We start from the raw sequence: 22,431 nt of genomic DNA on the forward strand, positions 1-22,431 counted from the left end.
ACCGCCTCTGTTCAAAGATGGTCGCTCACAGTGGACATAGATGGCCTCTTTCACTCCTCTTTCAAACCATCTGTCCTCTCTGTCCAAAATGTGAACATTGGCATCCTCGAAAGAGTGTCCTTTATCCTTAAGATGCAGATGGACTGCTGAGTCTTGTCCTGTGGAGGTAGCTCTTCTATGTTGTGCCATGCGCTTGTGAAGTGGCTGTTTGGTCTCTCCAATGTAGAGGTCTGGGCATTCCTCGCTGCACTGTACAGCATACACCACGTTGTTAAGTCTGTGTTTTGGAGTTTTGTCTTTTGGGTGAACCAGTTTGTGTCTGAGTGTGTTGCTGGGTCTGAAGTACACTGGGATGTCGTACTTGGAGAAAACTCTCCTGAGTTTCTCTGATACACCGGCTACATAGGGGATGACAATGTTGTTGCGTCTGTCTTTCTTATCCTCCCTCGCTGGTGTCTGATCTTCTTTTCTGTGCCTCTTTGCTGACTTTATGAACGCCCAGTTAGGATAACCACATGTTTTGAGGGCTTCCTTTACGTGTGTGTGTTCCTTCTTTTTTCCCTCAGGCTTAGAGGGAACAAGTTCTGCCCGGTGGTGTAGGGTCCTAATTACTCCAAGTTTGTGTTCCAGAGGGTGATGGGAGTCAAAGAGGAGGTACTGGTCCGTGTGTGTGGGCTTCCGGTAAACTTCGATGTTGAGGTTGCCATTCTCTTCAATGTGCACGGCGCAGTCCAGGAAAGGCAAACAGTAATCCTTTGTGTCTTCCCTGGTGAACAAGCTCCGCCTCTTTGTAGGAGATGACTTTGAACCTTTTCCCACTTTTTTTTTTTAGTAACACAGCTTCTCTCCTGTGGATTTGGTAAATGGTAAATGGACTGATTCTTATATAGCGCTTTTCTACTCTCCCGGAGTACTCAAAGCGCTGTATACAACATGCCTCATTCACCCATTCACACCCAGTCATACAAGCACTTCTAAACTCAAGTGCAAACTAACCAACATTCACACACATTCAAAGTCTGGTGGAAACACTCCGATGAATGCAACAGTGTTTCCACCAGGCTTTGAAAAATAGAGGTTTTGCCACATGTGGTACATTGGTACAGTTTCTCACATTTCAGTTTTAATGCGGACCTTAAGTGACATCACTGAAATGTTCTCATGTTTTGCTTAAATGCTCTCACTTCTGTGGATTCTATGTTATTTCTTCATTTTAGAATTTTTCTTGAAGGCTGTTCCACAAATATCACATTTACAGACTTTGACCTGCATCAGTGTTACACTGTCTGACACGGGAGAGCCTTCTTCATCATTACAGTGATTTCTGTTTCTTCTGTTTGTATCACCTGAGTCCGAGCACCAACCTTTGTTTCAGCTCCTAGTTCATTTTTTAGGTTTGATAACATGTGGTTCAGGTGGACGACTAAGCACTGCTACAAACTTCTCCTTTTCCTCCATTTGTGTCCTGAAATAAATGTTTTAATAGAGGCATTAAATTTTATTTTAAAAAAAGTGTGAGGGTGAGAACTTGTTTTTCTACATTACTATGAAATGTTATAAAAATAAGATTTCATCACGTGACATTTTGAGCCTCTACTAGAAAAAATATTTAGCTTTTCCATCTCGATAGCTTTAAAAAAAAAAAAAAAAAACTCAGAATAAACAGGTTTTTTTGATGCCATTAATGTTCACATATAGTCTGTATACTTGTTCATATTTTTTGTGACACACACATTTTCATGTAGAGATTCAAACCTGTAGGAGCCAAACTAATGCTTCTTTTTGTTGAAGGCAATATGATCACAAACAGATGAAGATGAAGATGTTGAATATGTTGTTGATCCACGCCTGACACAGATATCCATTCACTGTGATGAATGGATAAACCAGACTGTGAAGTTTCAGCGAGTCCATTAGTTAGTGGTTATTTCCTCAAGAACAAAAGCTGTCAGGGACCTGGGTCCTCCTCCCCCACTTCCCCACGGTCTGCCACGCAGTCTGTGACCAAAGCTGGCTTGTTCTTCTTTCTATATTAAAAAGTAAAATCAAAGAGCCACTGCTGCACCATGGGGACGTAATGTGGCAAAAAGGGTCAAATTTCCAAAGAAAATCTGTTCACTTGTTTAGTTCACCTTCAAACAACTACAAGAAAGAAAAACAACAAAAAAAAAAAGATTCTTTTTTTTATATAAATGAGGTTGCTGTGTTGCAGAGTTGGAACCAACATAGTAGAAAATACTTCTTAACAGTTCTTAAGTAGAATTTTCAGTTGTCTGTACTCGAGTATTTATTTAACATTTTATTTTTACTCCCTACATTTTAACACAAATATATGGACTTTGTACTTTTTGCATTTTGAAAACTGATTTGTTTCTTTAGTTTCAGCTGCATCATTTTCAGGGCTTAAAGTGGGCCGAGTGCAGGTGTGTGGTACTGCAGCATCTAGCTAAAGCTACAGTAGAGCATAAAACGTTTTTACTCACAGCAATTTTGAACGCTACATTTCTATCAGCTAAAAAAAACCCCATCAGAAAACACAAGAACTGGCTTTATGCAGTTTGTCCCATATCAGAAGCTCAGCAACCTTTGATAGATTACAGATTTAAAGATTTCATGTAATGTTGTTGTTACGACTGTTGTCATAATTTTGTGTAATACGTAAATCTGAGTGTGCAGGTGCCTCTCCGTGATTGGTGCATCCAGGGGACGGATCGTACGGATTGGCTAATGACCGGACTGCCTTTTTGTTTGATTACAGTTTTCTCCTGTTTTGGTTACTTAGGGAGGTAAGTCGCTGTCGTTTGGTTTAATTCTTTTGAGTAGGTAAGTTTGATTTATCTTTGAGATAAGCTCCCTTTGTTTGTTATTCTGGCCTTAGGCCCACCCCAGAGTTATAATATTCTCCCTTCCTTTGTTTTTAAATTCACTCATTGTAAATAAACCACCATCAAAAAGTATTAATTGTGTGATGTGCTGCTTGGGGTCGGATGGGGATGGATCACCCTTATGTTATGGCCTGGCCACCCTTAGACGGGCCATAACAGTTGTCATTTTTAAATACAGACTGGATCTGTATATGATGTGTGGTGAAATGTCCACTAAATGTGTGCTAATCAAATGTTGATTGAAAATACTGGGTAGTTTAGTGAAGGATAAACAGGTTAGTTTGTCCTACTGTGGTGAATTTACAGCAAAGCTCTGTGTTGGACTAATACACAGTGGCTGTGGTCTTCATGGTCACAGTCGGGTTACATTAAGTAGATGAATTTGTGTTTTAAGCTGCTTAAGATTCATGAATCATCTGTGGACTGAAGAAGCACAGAGCTGAAAGATGAGCTCCCACCTGAAAGTGAAAATGCTGCTACTAGTGTGTAAAGCAGGAGGAAGTGAGAGAAGTTCAAACCCAGATCAGAGAGGAGGAGGAGAGATTCAGGGAGGAGCTGAGCTGTTACTGAACTAGAAGAGAGAGAAACCTCCACATTCAACAGAGTTCAGCACACAAACCATAAACTTTACCTTCATTCAACATGTTGTCTTTGGACTATTATGCACTTTCTTTACTGATTCTCACCATTCTAACAGGTACGTTACAATCTGTGTGTTTAAAGAAATACATTTGAATTGTGATGATTTATAAAAGTATCAAATATGTTTCTGTTCCTTTAGGTGTCAGCTGTGAAGATCTCACTCCAACCAACAAAGAAGTGTTCAGTGTAGAAGGCAGCACTGTTACTCTGTCCTATAGATACTCCAAAGCTGCAGTTTATGGTGATTATTTCTTCTGGTATCGACAATATCCTGGAAAACCACCAAAGTTCCTGATCTCTCATTTTGGAACAGGAGAGAAAATGTCAGATCCAGTTCCTGGAATCACTTTTAAAGTGAGTGAAGATAAAACACTGATGACTCTTCAGATCTCCTCTGCTGCAGTGACAGACTCTGCTGTGTACTACTGTGCTGTGAGGCCCACAGTGACAGGAAACACCAAAACTCTGTACAAAAACCTTTGGAGCAAAGACAACAGAATACTCCACAACATCCACTAGAGGGAGCCACACACTGTTAAACCTCTGATTCAAGCCGAGACAAGTGAGCTTTATTTGTATAGTGCAGGGTTGTCAAACTCAATTCTAAAAACTAATAAAATTAGTAGGTCATTTACAACACTAGACTTGAGGAGATCTGCGAAGGAGATGTGAAATGTAACCTGGAGCCAAACCATGGAGGGCTTTAAAACAAATAATAGAACCTTGAGGTCAATTCTGTCTTTAGCTGGCAGCCAAGTATCGGAGTAATACTTTCTTTCAGATCTTTAGATCACAAGAAATTTCTGCGTCTAGAAATGTTCCTGAGCTGGAAAAAACTGCCACAAACAACTGAGTTTATTTGTTTGTCACAGATATCTGACTACTCTTCAAAGAGGAGGGAAGTGGGATTTATAGTACGTGCAAAGAAAAAAAAAATGACCCCAAGGGTTGTTTTTCGTCAAAATCTTTAAAATGAAAAGTTGTAATATTTTCATATTCCAGGTATTCCTCATAAAATGTGTTTGTAACATGAGGCCATTTGCATTTTTAATGATAAGCAGCTGTTGCTGGGCTAAGTTTAATGTAACAAGGTACCAGGGTAAACTAAATCGTGGAGTGCATGGGTAGCGATAATGGATTTTTCATTTTTAAAAATGCCATTTAGACTCCTCTGATGAGGAAATGGATATTGTGTCTAACAGAATGAGCCCCTTTACTATTGCTCTAGCCACTATTGTCTCCCAGTAGATGCATGGAAGATGTTAATGTCTGATTTTCATTATTTTTAAAAATGCAGTTTTTGTATCACTACCCCACTCTTCTAAGCACAAGTGGGGTCAAAAATGACCCCAAGCAGTTCCTATGAATCTTCTATAAACCTTTACTTCTTAGCAACTCTCCCACTTACACTTTGTTGGATCAGGAATTCATTTTTACACAGTAACATACATGATTTATAGTTTTCTGTGTATTTCAAATACTGTCCTTTCTGATGTTTTTTTTAATATCTAACGTAACATGGCTGCTATGAGGCCAGCTAGGATCCTTGTGGACCTTGCCCTACAAATGATCCAGGACGAATGGGATGAAGAGCCCATGACTATCCCCCCGACTGAACAAGGCCAGTCAGATACAGAAGACTCCTCTGATGAGGAAATGGATATTGTGTCTAACAGAATGAGCCCCTTTTACTGCTCTAGCCACTATATTCTGAATAGTCGGCCAGGGCTTGCACCTGGGTTCAGTACTGTCTCCCCAGTAGATGCATGGAAGATGTTAATGTCTGATAATATAATAGAAGAGGTGCTGACATGCACAAACATGGAGGCACAAAGAGTAGCCACAGACAGGGGAAAAGAGTGGAAAAATGTAATCAAACATGACCATGGCCTTCATCTGATTGACCATTCTTGCAGGAAGTGAGAACTGGGATGTACCAGTTTGTGTGTCTGTGAAGGTTCTCAGTAATCCAGGTCATCGTAGTCTAAGCAGCTTGGAAAGAAAAGCGTCTGGACGTCTTTAAGTTGCTTGAAGACGTTTCACCTCTCATCTGAGAAGCTTCTTCAGTTCTGAAGAACCTTTCAGAGGGAAGACCCAGCTTCTGCAGTATTTGACAAGCAAGCATACACAAGTGATACAAGGGACACAAAAACTGCAGTTTCTTAAAATTAATGAAAAAATCAATAAAAATGCAAATGGCCTCATGTCACAATCATGTTTTATGAGGCAGGGCTCGCAAAATCGCTAGCTCGACGTCCTGGGGCTAGTGATTTTTCAAGTCGGGCTACCAGAATCTATCCCTGCCCTGCCCGTCGGGCTATCATAGAAAGGACAAATATATGTCAATGCTTTTGCATTCTTTCGGAAACGTAGCTGGGTAAATATGTCATTGGCATCGGTGAACCACTGTCAATATGTGACTAGGGCTGCTCAATTAATCGAATTTTAATCTAAAATACGATCTGGGCTTTCAGCGACCATTAAAAATGACTGAGCCAATTATTAGCACCTCCCTCGTGCTTTACTCTCGCGCTGCTCCGTGTGGCAAATCGAGCGCACCTCTCTGCGTTTCGAACACGCGTCACAACAATTAAGAGGAGCTAACAGAGGGAAGCTCGGAAAGCTAAGCAGAAGTTATTTGGAGAGGGGAGTGACTGCCGTTGGTTGAAAAGAGAGGTAAAAAAAACCCTTCAGTGGTGTGGAAACATTATGGGTTCGCGGAGTCAGACGTGGATCAAGTAGACATAGTGTGTAAACTTTGGTGTCGTAGCTGCACCACAGAGCGACATGGCAAAGTTCACTAAACATAGATGTTTACATTTTATTTTTTATATTGCAGACATTTGCACTGTTATCAGTATTTGCACACTATTTTATACTATTTTTGACAATCTTTAAAGCCATTATTCAATACATTGTTATTGTTAAATAAATATCATCAAATAATCTCAATTTCAGTGAAAGTAATCGTGATTATCATTTTTGCCATAATCGAGCAGCCCTATATGTGACATATTGAAGTCGCATTTGAATTTGCGCATGTTTTTTGCTTTCACTTTGCAATCGCGCGAACTGTGTATAGAGAGCGACAGTACTGATTGGTGAGTGACAATAATTTGCGCACCAATTCCTCTGACATCGTCTTATCAATCGTTAGTTTACTGTGCAAACATGACAAGTGAAATCTCCCGCAGGAAGCTTAAACATGTGAGAGGTTGATCGCGCAGAGAATCGCTGAGCGTTATGTGAGTGCGTGTGTAAAGGCAGCAGGATATATATTTTAGTTCTGCTGAGCCAAATAAGACAGGTCAGGGTGAAGAAGTGACAGCCAAAGAAAAGCCGACCACAAAACGGAAAAGTTATGACAAATTAGACTATAAGGCAAAAAGAAAGTGCAGCTTTATGGTTTCATAGACAAAAGAATTTCTGTGGCTGGAATATGACAAGCTAAATAACCAGGGGTGCACATAAGTGGTCCGCAGGTGCGCATTCGCTGTCAAAATAAAATACGCGCACAAGATAAGAAGTTGCAACGTGTGTTTGCGTCCATAAGATTTTCTGGAGGAGGACAGACATTTGTTTAGAACTCTTAAAGATGTCGAAGAAGCTCCTTTAAGCAATTACTTTGGTGTTCCTCCACCTACAAAGAAATGTCAGATGGAGTCCGAACCACAAAAGAAGCGCGTATTCTAGGAAAAGTGGTTGCAGGAGGTGAGCTGGCTTCAAACAAATGATGAACACACAGAGATGTGGTGCAGAATGTGCCATGAAAATCCCACTCTAGCGGACAAAAACAGTGCCTTTTATATGGACGCAAACGCGCGTTGCAACTTCTTATCTGGTGCGCGTCTTTTATTTTGACAGCGAATGCGCACATGCGGACCACTTATGTGCACCCCTGTAAATAACATAATGTTCTGCCGGGTGTGTTGTTGGTTTCCCTCGATTTCTGAGTCGACAAGTGCCTTTGTTACTGGGACCAGTAATTTTAAGAAAGGCCCCCATTAGAACCCATGAGAAATGCAAGAAATGGATTATTGCTCAGTCTGCAAATAACATGCTAAAAATCAACCTGAAAAATCTGTTTAGAACAGCCTATTATGTTGCAAAGAGTGAACTACCATTGGCAACATTTAGCAGTCTTTGCAAACTTCAAAAAGCAAATGGCCTCGATCTTGGTTCCACTTGCCTCTTACCTGTGATTTCAGTGGAAATTTCAAATTCAGGATCTGACACAGACTGATTCCTGTTGTACAGTTCTTACAAGTTCATAGAAATTTCTTTTCAGTTACACCCAAGTATTTGAGTTGATGATTGTAATTTTTATACAATATTGTAATTTGTGTTACAACAATTTTTTGATAAATTTTTTGTTTACGTTACAATATTATACATTAAAGTATAATATTGTAACGGAAACAAAACAGGAAACAAAACATAAAAAAAATGCTCCCTTTTTTATTCGGGCTACTTAAATTTATTTTGGGCTACCAAAAACTGAAGAGTCCCTGCCCGAAGGGCTACCAGGGATTTTGAAATTTTGTGAGCCCTGTGAGGAATACCTGGAATATGAAAATATTACAACTCTTCGTTTTAAAGATTTTGAAGAATAACAACAGAGTTTGTTGCAAAATGCATTGATTTTAATTGAGGTCATTTTTGACCCCACTCGTGGAAGAGTGTAGGTATTGGTAGGTTGTGCATCCAATGGTTAAATACATGTATTCTATCTAAATTTATCTGTTTAAAAACAACATCCCATGTGATCATCACAGATTCGGTTTGAAAATTCCTGCGTAAAGCTTCCATTATTAGGAATTATGCAAAACTTTTTTTTACAGCGAAAAAATGCTTTGAGTATGACGCTTATGTGTAAGTTTGCTAGGGAAGGTCTGTAATCACTAATCTGCCTTCTTTCTCGGGTTTTACGCTGCTTGTCTTTTCTCACATTACTGCCACTTTCCCACACGGTCAGTCTCTTTGCTGACACCATCACGTCAGTGCAGTCAGCTTCTCACCCACCATCTTTGAGCCAATCAGGTTCCACTCTGCGTAGTCCTGAGGGTCCTGAAATGAGGGTTACGGCTGTTTTTAGTGCAGTTTATCGGGGTATCTTTTTAAAACCTGATTATCTTTAAGACTACTTGACGTAGATCAGTTATTTCTAAAATTTCAACAAGGAAAATGAGACAGGCCACCATCAATTTAAGAATCTTAAAAGAAACTCCACAGAGAATTTCAAAGTGACAGATGAAAAAAAGAGTTAGTTCTTTTCACATTCAAACTTTAGTAACTGTGAAAACATCGATGTGATTTGGACTGTTTTACAGATTATTATATGTCTTGTACATAAAAATCTTCACTGCTTCCCAGATAACCCCGCCCACTCAGGCCTTTGCCCTTTCTGGGTTTGTGTAGGATTAGGTAGGTTGTGAGGCAGGTGATGAGAGGAGGCACACCTCCACACACTCACCAGATACTGTCAGCCTTTCCACATTTCTTTTAATTCACTATAATAAAATGGTTGATTAAACAGTTTATAAGGTCTGAATTTCATGATATATATGAGCAGCTGGAACTCAAATGTCAGCCTCCTACTTGCAAAATTCTGTTTTCTACACACCTCCAAATCTGTATCAGAGATTTGAAAACCAAATATTATAGGGACTTCCATCCATCATTCCACAAGTTCCACTTCTGAGAGTCCATATTTACGGAGCTATAGGGCCACCTATTTAATGTGAAAAAGGACTGGGCAATATCTCGAGTTTTTAAATATATCGATATATTTTTATACAAGATATGAGATGTGACAATATCGTTTATATCGATATAGTCTATCTTACATTCTAATTATATTTGTGGAGCCGCTAGTTTGCCTCTCTTTTGTCCACTTTTGTCTCTACGCAACATTAGTCTGCCTCGCCTCTCTCCTTCATTGAACACAACTCTCCTTCCACTAGTGGTGCAACGGATCAAAAATCTCACGGTTCGGATCGGATCAAGGTTTTTGAAGTCACGGATCGGATCAATTTTCGGATCAGCAAAAATAGAAAAAAAGGACAAAAATTCTACTCGCCGTTAACTTATTTAAGTATTTTTTGTCTATTAAAAAAACATTCAACTGAAGACTCATTCCACACACTTATATAAAAACTAATTAAGGTGCAATATGGACATTATGGGCCATGCTGGGCAGCCTCTGCATCCTCTGCACACGGCCATAAACAACCAGAGGAGTCTGTTCAGTGACAGGTTGCTTCTCCCAAAGTCAAGGACCAGCAGACTTAAAAAGTCCTTTGTCCCACACGCCATCAAACTGTTTAACTCCTCACTGGAGGGGAAACGGGGACAGAGGAGGGGGTAACAAGTAGCTGTAGTGCCTTTTCACTGTGCAATAGTTTTTGTTAATATCCAACGGTGTAATAGACTCACAATACTTGAAATGTGCCGTTCCCTTGTATTCTTATTCCTATTTATTCTATTTATCCCTTTTGTATTCTCTGTATTTATAAATGTGTATATATGGTATATTTCTGCTCACATTGTGCAACTTCTGTTGGTGCTGTGCTACTGGAAACTGAATTTCCCAGAGGAACCCACCCGAGGGATAAATAAATTTTCATCTAATCTAATGTAATCTATAGGGCAGTACAGGGCTTTGTATCTACCACTCCGCTGTGATATAACGAGCGGTCACGGTCACGTGGCTTTCCGTTGCCCTGGAGCTCCACCCATTTGTAGTTTGAGCAACAGAAGATGCCTGGGAAAGTTCAGCCGTAACTTTAAACTTCTCCTGCTCATACATGCTTGGAACGATCTTGTCACTGAAGTGGACGCGCAACGAGATGTCATAGCATGGCTCAAGCACGTTCATCACAGGCCTCCCGTCTGCAGCTAAACACCCCATTAGCTTTTGTAATAGCTTTAGCCCGGTCGGATTGGGCAGCAAAGGGCTGCTTAAATGCCGCAAACTCCTCTGCTCCGCCACTTGGACCGCTAGCGCTGATCATAACTACCGCTTGACAGACTGACCACGCGCACCATACGCATACTTTTTTTTCTTTTTCGAATCTTCGGATCACGTGCGTACCAAACCGTGGAGTGGGATCGGTTCGGATTTCGGATCAACCGTGATCCGTTGCACCACTACCTTCCACCATCGCTTCACCTGCAGGCAACTATAAGATGGACACGGCAGCTATCAAAGAGGAGCTGGTCGGTAAAAAGAAAACATTTGGAGATTACCATTTTAGTTCTGGTAGCGTAAATCTCGTTAAAATTACGTTAACGCCATAACTGCATTAACGTTAATGCAGTTAACAAGTTAACTGAGATTTTCCGTGCGTGGGGCTGAACGGCGTCAATGCGTTAACAAGCTAACCGGGCTAACGCGTTGACGCTGCCTAAAATCCTTTCATTTTCTCAATAATCGACAGTGCGCTTTATGTATGAATTATGGTTGTGCTTACTGATCGCGAACCCTTTTTATGTGGTACACGGCGCTCAGCAATTTGTCAAAAAATGTTTTAGTATGACTTTGGTAAGCTACGAAGTTGCACCGCTTGATGGATTGTTGGAGCATTACAGCTACTGCAGCCAGGAGCCTTGCAGAGTGATACATACTGTGCTTCAACGTAATATTTCCGTATTGTGTGTGTATAAGGACCACAAATTGCACCTGTTCTGAAACATCTTAAGGACCGAGCTCAAGTGGCTTTATAATGACAGCATTCAGGTGGGAGGAGTCCGAGGAATGAAATAAAGTAATGACAGGTGGGCTTTAATCACAGATTCAATTTAATTCATGCAGGAGCTAACAGCAATAACCTATAAAAATCTATTCAATGGATATAGAGGATACAAGTACAACTGAAGTAAACTGTTATCTTCATTTATCCCTAGTACATTTTCTTCAGGTTTTGTTTGGTTTTTTTTGAAACCCTCTCTTGTAAAGCGGTGCTGGATGAAAGATGAGCTCTGGCAGGAAAAACATCTTTGCCTCACACTGTAAGGCAAATCAAGCAGAGAAACACCTGTGCAGCTACAGAAACAGCACTTTGATGCATGCTGGAGGAGTCCAAGCAACACAGTCATCCCCTCAAAACTTGCTGCTTTACTACTGTCAAAATATTCATCCATTAGTTACTGTGTACATAAAACAAACAACAAAACAAAGACCCTCCCCCATGGTGGACCTGCCTACCCAACCTGATGATCCCATCAGCACAACACGTCTACATTCTTACAAAACTCAAAAGTTAAAAAATAAAAAAAACCAAAAACTTATGTCAGTCTTAATGAACGAAATAACCAAAAGTGATATGAACCAAATAAACTAAACAGCTACCAATGTAACAAAAACCTTTAATTTTATCTGTTTATTAAAAAACAAATAGCTCAAATGCTGTTTAACATCAAAAGAAACTGACTCCAAATCAGCAACAGCTATCAACTATCCTCTAATGCACAGCAAAAACAAAACTTCATATTCAAATTGAGTTTCAACTTCGCCACAGAGGAATATATCAATAAATAAAACCAAAACTAAAATCCATCTTTTGAGAGTCACCATATTTTCATTGACGAATTTGATGAGAACAAATTAACCCTATAATGCCCTTTGTATCATATTTGCTACATGACTTTCTGAAACCTCTATCTCATCAACATGATCGATACTTGCCATAATTTCAAAATGTTATGGACAAACTCCTTTTTTTGTCTAAAATTAACACTGTTGTTAACAAAAATGCCAAATGTATCAAATGCATCAATCAAAACAAAAAATATATATTTATTATATATCATAAACAACATGATATTAAGAAAAGGAGTGGATTTTGTTATAAGGGTTATTAAACATTTGAGCCCCCCCCCGAAAAAAAAAAAAAAAGAATTTTCTGGCTATTTTTTGGTGGATTGGGTCTTACAGGGTTAAATCTGCTTTATACATAATAAACATGCAATAAATGATGATTTTGGAACACAGCTTAAAGGTATTTAAACTCTGAAAGTTCTCCTGTGAACCTGTATAAATTCTCAGATCTTCTTTCAAGCTTGGCTTCTTGGACATTGTTCTCTAAATGTTTCAAGACTACGACTTGTCACCTGTGTGAGTTTTCATGTGGCGCCATAAATGACTGCTAGATGAGAACATTTTCCCACATGTTTTACAATGATATGGTCTCTCACCCGTATGCGTTTTCATGTGGCGCCATACATGACTGCTAGATGTGAACATTTTCCCGCATGTTTTACAATGATACGGTCTCTCACCTGTGTGTGTTCTTCTATGTGCCGATAAATGACTGCTACTTGAGAACACTTTCCTGCATGTTTTACAATGGTACGGTCTCTCACCTGTGTGCATTCTCATGTGTATGGTCACACCACTGCTTCGTGTGAAACTTTTGCCACATATTTTACAAGAATACGGTTTCTCACCTGTATGGGTAGTCTTATGGCTTTTAAGTGTTGATGACAGACAAAACTTTTTCCCACACATTTCACAAGAATATGGCTTCTCACCTGTGTGGATTCTGTGATGTTGACTCATTTTGTACTTATTCTTAAAGGATTTTCCACAAAGATTACATGTTAAAGACTCTTTACCTGTGTCAGAATTACTCTGACTTTCTAAGTTACTATTTGTCCCTGAGTCTAAACTCCTGCTTCCTCTGTAATTTTGGCTCTCATCTATAGGAGAGGTTTGAGAAGGGAGCTGGTTGCTGTTTGCTTCTGGGTCATGGTGGTCTCTTTCCTCAGCAGCAGTCACCATAAAGGTATCAGTCTCCTCCTTGAGTCCAACCTGCTCACCCTCCTGACTGGTGCAGAGTTCCTCCTGTTCCTCTTTAATATGTGGAAGTTCTGGTTCCTCCTGGTGCAGAGAGTTCCTCTCCTGGCTCCAGAGCTGCCGCTCAGGGAGAACATCCTCATCCTTACAGACAGGCTGCCGTGGGAGTTCTGGAGGGAAGGAAGGACATGTGGAAAAGAAAAGTAATGATGATAGACTGAGCTCATTTTTTTTTTTTAAATCGGCTTTGCTTCACAGAATCTCAAGAGGTTGTGAGTAAAACAGCGACCCAGGGTTGGATATAACTAATGGCTGATTTTATTAGTGCATTTACAGCTGTTGAAAGTATTGCAGATAAGGTGGGTCCAAGTTATTGTCAGAGTCTGCGCAGTAGTGACTTGAGGTGGAGCGTCTGGATTACTGTCCCGCCCACACACCTGCTGGACGTGACCGCAAACTCGCCACCCTTTGCTTTTTATGTAGCCCGACTGCTCCCACTGTTGACTCATTAAATTAAGGTAGATACAACCACATCGCTACTATTTATAAAACAAAAAACAACAACAACAAAAAAAAAGACACACACACAGCTTATAATCTTATATTTCTACAACATCTAACAGCACTCTGCTGTTAATTTGTTAGCTACATTAGCCATTAGCATACACACTGTGTTAGAGGCTTGTTGCTAGTTAGTTACCAATGCTGCACACCTATTACTTTCACAGTCTGTATGTTTTAATGATTCAGCACTCCTTAGTTTTTGTTTTTATCCTTCTTTAGATGGTGATAACATCAGCTGCACATTCCAGAGGCCCAGAGTTAATGTTAATATCAAAAATGTAAGGTTGTCATTTGAGATTTTAGGGAGACCATAAGGACCAAGCTGGGTTAGCTCGGTCCAGAGGTTTATAAAAACTTCTTCCAACAGAAGATGGACACACCCACTAATTCATGAGCACTGTGATGGAGATGTTTGCTTTGTGTGATTAACCCTCTGGGGTCGACTGACGTGCCAGCGTGTTGGTCACATGACCAATTTAAGATGACATGGCAACAAGATGAACCCTGAGTCTCCATTTCAACTTGTAGTGAAAGTCTGGACTTCAATCTATATACCAGTTTTTAAATTGTGTCGATAGGCCAGGTAAAACCAAAGTTATGATAAAAAGTATATGCAATTTTTTACTGAATACTATTGTTGTGTTTTCTGCAGGAAGAAATGGTAAACACATTTTCTAAGGACAGCGATGGGGAGCGCTCTCTGCTTGCGACTAAAAAAATAAAAAAATAAAATTAAACAAACTCCACCCTTTTCCCCTTGGTGGAAAAGTGTACTATGTCAACCAATCAAAAAAATTATGTGGCAACATGTGGTTGTTTAGGAAGAGGGGGAAGTTTTGGGAATGACGGCAGCGAGTGATTGGGCGCGCAAAAGAAAGAGTTTTGACATGTGAGAGATTTGTGACATTTGGAGTGTGTAGTTGGTGTGAAGTGTAGTCAATAGTTTTGTTGTGTGTCGAAACAATGAGGCAACTGCTGAATGTCACAGTTGCTGCCAAAAAGCCACCAAAGGCAGATTACAGAGCAAACGCTGTCTCCAGGTGGAGTGATACACCTGCTGTCAGGCCTGAGGCTAAAAAAAGATACCAAACAAGCAAAGTAAAAGTTTTTTTTTAACGGTGAAATGTAGAGGAAAAATCAAAAGCCGTTAAAATGGCCAATTGTGCCGTGGACCCAGAGGGTTAAATATACATCCTCTCTGGTTACTCTGGTATGAATGATACAACATTGGCAAAACACAGTGTGAAGAAATTCTAGATTGAAGTTTTTAATTTAACATACAAGTGATGACCTTTGATCTTAATCAGGTTTAATTTAATGCTGTCAGAGAAAATCTCATGTGCTCTTCATGCAGCTGAAGCTGTGCAGGTCTGAGATCAGCAGCTTTCTGAAACAGCAAACTGAGTTACTGGAGAATCTTGTCTTCGTTATCATTCCCCTCGTACGTTTTATTACTTCGATTTCAGCGTCTTCGCCACACAACTGAAGCGTGCAGTTTACTTTGTGTGCACTCAAATGTAGGCAAGTCAACTAGCGCCACCTGTGGCCAAGTGCGATAGTCCACAGCCAGATTAACTTCTGACAAACATCCGGCTCTGGCTCCATCACCACGTTTTAATTCCAGTTTCATGCACAACACATTTGTAGCTTTCAGTGTTTTCTGTTCTTGCGTCTTGCACATAAACCTGTAACGGAATACATTTACTCATATTTTGTTTTTGTTTTGTTTTTTTTTGTAATTAAAGTCTTTATTTGTTTTTAACCTTTATACAAACAAAAACAAAACAACAAACCAAATAACAACAGAAAAACAAACAAACAACAAAAAAACAACAACAAAAAAACAAAAACAAAAAGACAGCTTCCAATCCCATGATTAATTCAACTATGCATTTTGGATCCATTTTGCAATACTTACTATCAGTACACAACTATCAATACACACACAAAAAAAGGACAATACAATGAAATTCTTAAGTTATTCCGTTACTGAGTGCCTACACCCACATACAAACACAGCAAGCATAAAATTTAACTAAAGATAATTGTCCTGACCAAATAAATTTCAACCATCTCAGCCGAAAACACGTCCCCATGATTTGTCAAAACCCTCCCTATCGTCATTAATCCTCGCCAAGAATTTTTCATACGACACCATTTTCAGCATATTTTCTTTCCACCTATTATATTCTGGAGGAGATGGTTCCTTCCATACACTGAGAATAACTCGGGCCGCTGCAATCACCCCCACCTTTATAACCACAAAATCATATTTTGAAACCCCCGGCAACACCGACCGATCCCCTAATAAGCACAGTCTTGGTGACAAGGGTATTATTAAACCAATCCACCTTCCTATTTTGTCCAATACTTTTTGCCAGAAGGGATAAACTTTCCCACATTCCCAAATAGCATGTATAAATGTCCCTGGATCTGAGCTACATTTCCAGCATATATTACTGGGACTGATTCCCATTCTATAAAGTTTAGAATGAGTGAAGTACCATCTGTGTATTAATTTGTACTGAGTAAATTTACCCCTGGCCTCTCTTATATATTTATCAGAGAATGACAAAATTCTACACCAATCTTCTTTAGAAATTGCACAACTCAAATCTCTCTGCCATATAATCCTCAAGTTTTCACATATCTCTTTTTTTAGATTGTTAAACAGTTTGTAGAAAACAGCTGCTTTATGTGCTGTACTGGACAATTCTAAAAACTCCACCACCATATTTGTGTTTTGAGTAAACTTTCCTTTGGTAATACAATCCCTTATTTGTAAATATTTCCAAAAATTATTTTCTCCTGTCAAACCATATTTTTGGGTTATTTCAGCGAATGACATAAACACTCCCCCTGAGTAAAGATCACTTATCCTGTGTATGCCTTTGACAAGCCATTCCTTCCAGAACACCATTTTTCTCCCAATCTGTATAGCAGTGTTGTTCCATAACGAGGTATAAGGTTGTCTTAAATGAGAGGCTCCACACATCTTGTGCACCTCGACCCAGACAGCTTTAGAATACCCGAGCACTGGGTTATTATGAAAGTCTTGTCCATTAATTGCTGAGCCCTGTGAGAGAACATCCAAGGGTGTAAAAGGGCTCACTAGTTCCTGTTCGATCTTCATCCAGCTCAGCTCAGAGTCCGAACCTGTCCAGTGCTTGGCCAGTCTTGACATTTCAAAAGCTAAATTATACAACTTCACATTTGGGAGGGCCATTCCCCCAATGTCTTTAGCGGCCCACATTTTCTTTATATTCACTCTTGGCTTCTTCTTATTCCACAAAAAATCCCTAATTAGCTTCTCAAATTGACTAAATATGTGTAAAGAAATTCTTACAGGTAACATCATGGAAACATAATTGAACTGTGGGGTCACCATCATTTTAATCACATTAATTTTACCCCATAGTGTAAGATTCAATTTACCCCATTTATCCAGATTTGTTTTTATCTTTAGGAGAAGAGGTTCCATATTTGAAAGCATAATATCCTCCAGTTTGGGGTTTAATAATATTCCTAAATACGTCATACCTGAAGATAAATACTTAAAATTGAATGGAGTAATGCATCTAGAATGACATGATGCTGATAGTGGCATGCCTTCCGATTTGTCCCAGTTTATCTTATAACCTGACAACCTTGAAAATGACTCAACACATGTGAGTAGCGCTGGTAGAGACTGCATGGGATCCGTTAATACTGCTAAGATGTCATCAGCATATAAAAATAACTTGTGCTCCATACCCCCTGCATGAACACCTCTGATATCCCTGTTAGCTCGAATAGTTAAGGCCAGTGGTTCTAAAAATATTGCATATTTTGTATTTTAATTATGAAACGCTGGTACATGTATTCCGTTACTCCTCAACACTGCCTACAACACAAGCTTGATTATTTTAACAAACATTTGTGGGTGACGCAGCAGCTGGAGGAGTCTGTGACAAACATCCCAAACAGCAGAGCGCTACATCCTATGGTGTCTTTGTATGCTAGCTATAATGGTCACGGTGTATTGTACTTGAACAAACACTGACTACCAGCCTCAGACTGGGCACAGTGCTTTGTCTTAGGGCTGGGCCATATCACGGTACACACAGATAAGACTTGTGCACACAAATCTGCAGTAACTGCACATTTACACATGGCAGCCTCCTAAACCTCATAAGCGCAGTTTCTTCATTCAACAACCTGACTTTAGACCATGTGACCGTGACAACATACAATTTCTCTCTTTCTAGATTGAATGAACCTACTGCAGAAAGTGGTAGTGCACAGTGTGTGTTGACTTTCTGTGACAGACCGAGGAGCGAAGGATACTTAGGCACAGGTTAAAGTCCAAAAAAAGGATTTTTTATTTAACCCAAAAACATAATTGGTTAAATCATGCAAAAAGAATGAAAATCTTGGGCCCATAAAAGAGGTCAAAATAACAGAACTCTACTCAAAGTTAGCAAACCATACTGATAACTCAACCTGACCTAACTTAACGAGACAAAGGGGAAACTTAAATAGTGCCTGATCAGCTCACAAAAAGGGGTAAAACACACAAAACCTAACTGAAACTAACATAAAGAACTCCGATTCCCCCCCATGGTCCCGAGGAATGAGCCAATTTGCAGCTTTCCATCAAGGCTCGCTCCGCCCCTTTTCCACCTCTTGGCTCCTCAATCAACTGGAGCAGCTGCAACTAACGTAACTCAGAAAACAAAGAATAAATCATGCATAACAGTGTAAACTAAAATGTGTGCACTTATTTTAGAATGCAGTGTTATGTGGGTATGTGAATTAATTCTAAACCAAAACCAGTTATTTATTGTCCTGTAAATTAATTCCTATATTTAAAGAAAGACAAATGTGAATGCAATGTTATGTATGAGCCTCTACACTAATATGGTGGCTATTACCACTGTGTGGCTGTAAGTGCAGCCGCCACACTTTCCTTGTGCAGTGAGTGCAGACGTTTTGCATTTTAAATGAACAGAAAAAATGATTCTTGTTGTCTTTGCTTAACGGCCTGTTTTAGTCAATCCATTGCTGGCACCGCATCTTTCAACATGATGTTTGTGGGTTGTTTTGAATGCTCCAGGTGTAAGTGCAGCCACTCAGTCCTTACTCAGCATGGTGATAGATCCAGGTGCAGATGTGTTACAGGTTAATCTGGCTGTATGCTATGGCACTGGACAGGACTCCATTTGAGACTGCTGCAGGTACTATGTGATACTTCAGCCGATCCAGCTACAATATAACGATCGTATGCAATTTTTGGAAATTAAATTATGAATATTCTCAACTTGGAGAGTTGATGTTTTAAAGCCAACTCACCTAAAACTCAAAAAACACACATGACACACCAACTGGCACACCGGAGTCACTCACTTTCTTAAACCCACTCACTTTCAGGAGATCGACTCAGTCACACTGGCTCTGTTGCTTATCAATCATTGTCTAACTACTGTAACTCCCGTCTCCTCACAAATGTTAGTTAAATTAACCAAACCTATACAGACTGTATCTAACTACCAACTCTCACTATCTGTGACGATCAGTTATCTATTTTGGCCCCAAGTGTTTCTGACAAACAGTACATGATTGTCCCAGGTGACCACAAACTCACTAAACCACCATTTCAAATAATTTTCAAATTGAATTCATTTCCAGAGAAAAAGACACAAATTAATCTCAAATGTCTCAGGTGAAATATTCAGTGTTTATTTGCTGGTTTGTCAGTAGCAGCTCCTGAAAAGCAAATCTACCACACATCTGTTTGACTGTCACCAGTTTATTCACGACACCAGTTAATCACTGGCAGAGGGGTGAAGTGGCGTCTCCACCTAAGGAGATGCTCAGAAAACTGCAGAAGAAGAAATGTGAGCTGAAGTGCTGGATTTCAGCCAAATATGAAGGAGAACTGTGGCTTTCCTCCAACCTTTGACCAGTGACCATAGCGTCCTGTTTATCACACATAATAAAAAGCGTTTACTGTCTGGGTGTGGGGCTCTTTGTTTGTTTGGGCCTCCTAAGCGAAGCAGTTGTTTTATTTTTTTTAATTTTTTTTTACTTGAGCCTTCAACTGCTTAATAAATTTAAGAAAATCCACTTTGAGTATATTTTTCTTTTCTCTCTAAATAAACCCAACATTGATCGTCACCAGTTAATCTGCAACACCAGCAGGGATGCAAAAGATGCAGTCGAGTTTTTAAATGTCCCGCAGAGCTGTGATTAGGATCCTCCCTCAGAGTGACACTCACCTGTCCTGTGCAGCTTGATTTGGGGTTTCCAGGTGATATCCAGCAGTCTGCGCTGACGGTCGATCTCTTCCTCGTACTGGACGATCGTTTTTTCAAACTCCAAGAATATTTGTTCAGCAGCAGCAGTTAGTCGCTCGTTGATAAACTCTCTCAGATACTGAACTGAAGGCATTGTTACTGCCACAGCTCACATAAAACAACACAACAAAACACAACACAACAGAAGAGTCTCTGCTCAGGCACACAAGAGGAAAGTTTACAGTATTAGCGCCTTTCTTTTGTTTAGTTCCGCCTGGTGTCACGTGATAAAGCTCCGCCAGAGCGGGACTGTTAACGCACCTCCCTCCCTCTCTCTCTCTCTCTCTCTCTCTTATTAATGAATGTAAAGTATTACAGAGAGCTCGGGGAGTCAGTGTAAAGCCGCTAACACCACAGTGATGAGCTGACTCTTTTCGGTCCCACACTCTCGGCTCTGTTCACACACGCGCCTTTCCTTTCTTTACTTCCGCTTGGTGTCACATCGTTGTTGTTCCGGCAGAGGACATTTACCTTTAACTGTTCCGCTGTCGAAGATTTCTCTCTGTTTCAAATCAGTTTCTAGCTGAAAACAATGGGGTTTTTTTCACATCCATGAAAAACAAGAAAATTACAATATTATCATTTGAATTTTAAGTTTTCTGTTTTGAAATTATCTGAATGGTTTTCTTACATTGAAGTTTACCATGATTCTTATCTTGAATCCACTGCCTCCTTAAACCGATCAGCACCGCAGACTCAGATGACATTTTTAAATCTCATTTTTATAAAAGGAGTTACTGTTTGGATTTGGTGAGTTCAGAACAAATAAAAGAAATATGTTTTCACACAGTTTAATTACATAGAAACTCACGAAGTAATGCCTGAATAAATTATTTGTTAATTATTATTACTGTTTAGCTGACCACTAATACATTTTTATTATATTCAGATGTTAAATATTTGGCCTATTGTCTATTAAATCAGATGTTCTGGTGCTCCATATTTTCATTTAGATGAGATGATTTAACTTATCACTGTTAGCTTTGTTCTTTTCAATTTTAGTTTGCTTTTAATTCATTGTTCGACTTTTTTGTCTCTAATCATAACCAAGAGAAATTCTGTTTTGTTAAAAATTCTGTTTATGTCAAACTTAACCCTTAATATACTAAAAGAGCTCAGTGATGGAGAACATTTGGCTCCTTGTGTTTGCACACAGTGAAAGTGCTGCATCCTCCCTCCTCACAGTGATGTGTACTCATCCATGTATCTTGCAAAAGATGTAAAATAGATTGTGTAAGATACAGCAGACATCATTTCACTGAAAACCCTGGAAGCTTTGACATGACTGGAAAGACTGAAGCAGTTCACATATGTTTTTGTCTTTGGGTTGATAACAAAGATGACAGAGAAATGAAGCAGAAAACACCAGAGTCAGATTTGCTGTGGAAGCACAAAACAATTTGATTGGCTGAGATGAACTGAAACTATGATGTCAAAATGTAATTGGCCCCGCCCACTGAACCTTGGTCATTGTGCTGCAGTGGAAGAACATTGTTCATGTGCTGTCTGTCTGGCTTTAATAACTCCAAAGACATGTTGCTGCACCTCTTTTTGCTTCTATCTCACATTATAGGTGAGTTTAAGAACAGGGATTAAAGTTTAGTTGAAGCTGCTGCATTAAGCAGATATACAGACTGCATTTCACTACTTTTCTTCTTTCTTTTTCCAGGACTAACAGCTGGAGACTCAATCACTCCTCAACAACCTGAAGTCACTGAAACAGAAGGAAAATCTGTCACACTCACATGTAGCTATCAGACAGATGCAGATAGACTTTACCTTCACTGGTACAGACATCATTCTGAACTTCAGGCTCCTCAGTTTATACTCTACAAAGGAGCAGGATCATGGAGTGGTGAATATATTCCTGATAATCGATATAGATCAGAAACATCACCTACATCAACTACTCTGACCATAACAGCACTAACCCTGGCAGACACAGCTCTCTACTACTGTGCTCTACAAACACATTGATACAAAGTGTAGAAGAGGCTGTACAAAAACCTGAACACAGATATCTGACTACTCTTCAAAGAGGAGGGAAGTGGTATTCAAAGCACAGCTTCATATCAGATGGATTCTGCTAATTCCTGTTTTATCAGAGTCACTGTGGTTACAGCTGCTAATGAAACACTGTGGGAGGATTCACATGAGCAGCAAATCCACATCAACCACAAACCAACTGTAGGAACGTTCAGACACAATA

General features: G+C 39.6%; 2 protein-coding genes across 2 annotated transcripts in view; both read right to left on the reverse strand.

Moving 5' to 3' along the window:
- LOC120434305 (zinc finger protein 570-like) overlaps positions 1-22,431 on the reverse strand; it is a 488,395-nt gene that overhangs the window by 400,326 nt on the left and 65,638 nt on the right. The gene's annotated exons all lie outside the window — the stretch shown is intronic.
- LOC116333915 (zinc finger protein 436-like) lies at positions 12,383-20,653 on the reverse strand. Its single transcript, XM_039602157.1, has 2 exons — positions 20,145-20,653; positions 12,383-13,493 (listed from the first exon to the last, which is right to left on the reverse strand). The coding sequence occupies exons 1-2, from the start codon at positions 20,314-20,316 to the stop codon at positions 12,625-12,627; spliced, it is 1,041 nt and encodes a 346-aa protein (XP_039458091.1). The 5' UTR covers positions 20,317-20,653; the 3' UTR covers positions 12,383-12,624.

The sequence above is a fragment of the Oreochromis aureus genome, linkage group 18, assembly GCF_013358895.1.
Source record: "Oreochromis aureus strain Israel breed Guangdong linkage group 18, ZZ_aureus, whole genome shotgun sequence".
NCBI lineage: Eukaryota > Metazoa > Chordata > Actinopteri > Cichliformes > Cichlidae > Oreochromis > Oreochromis aureus.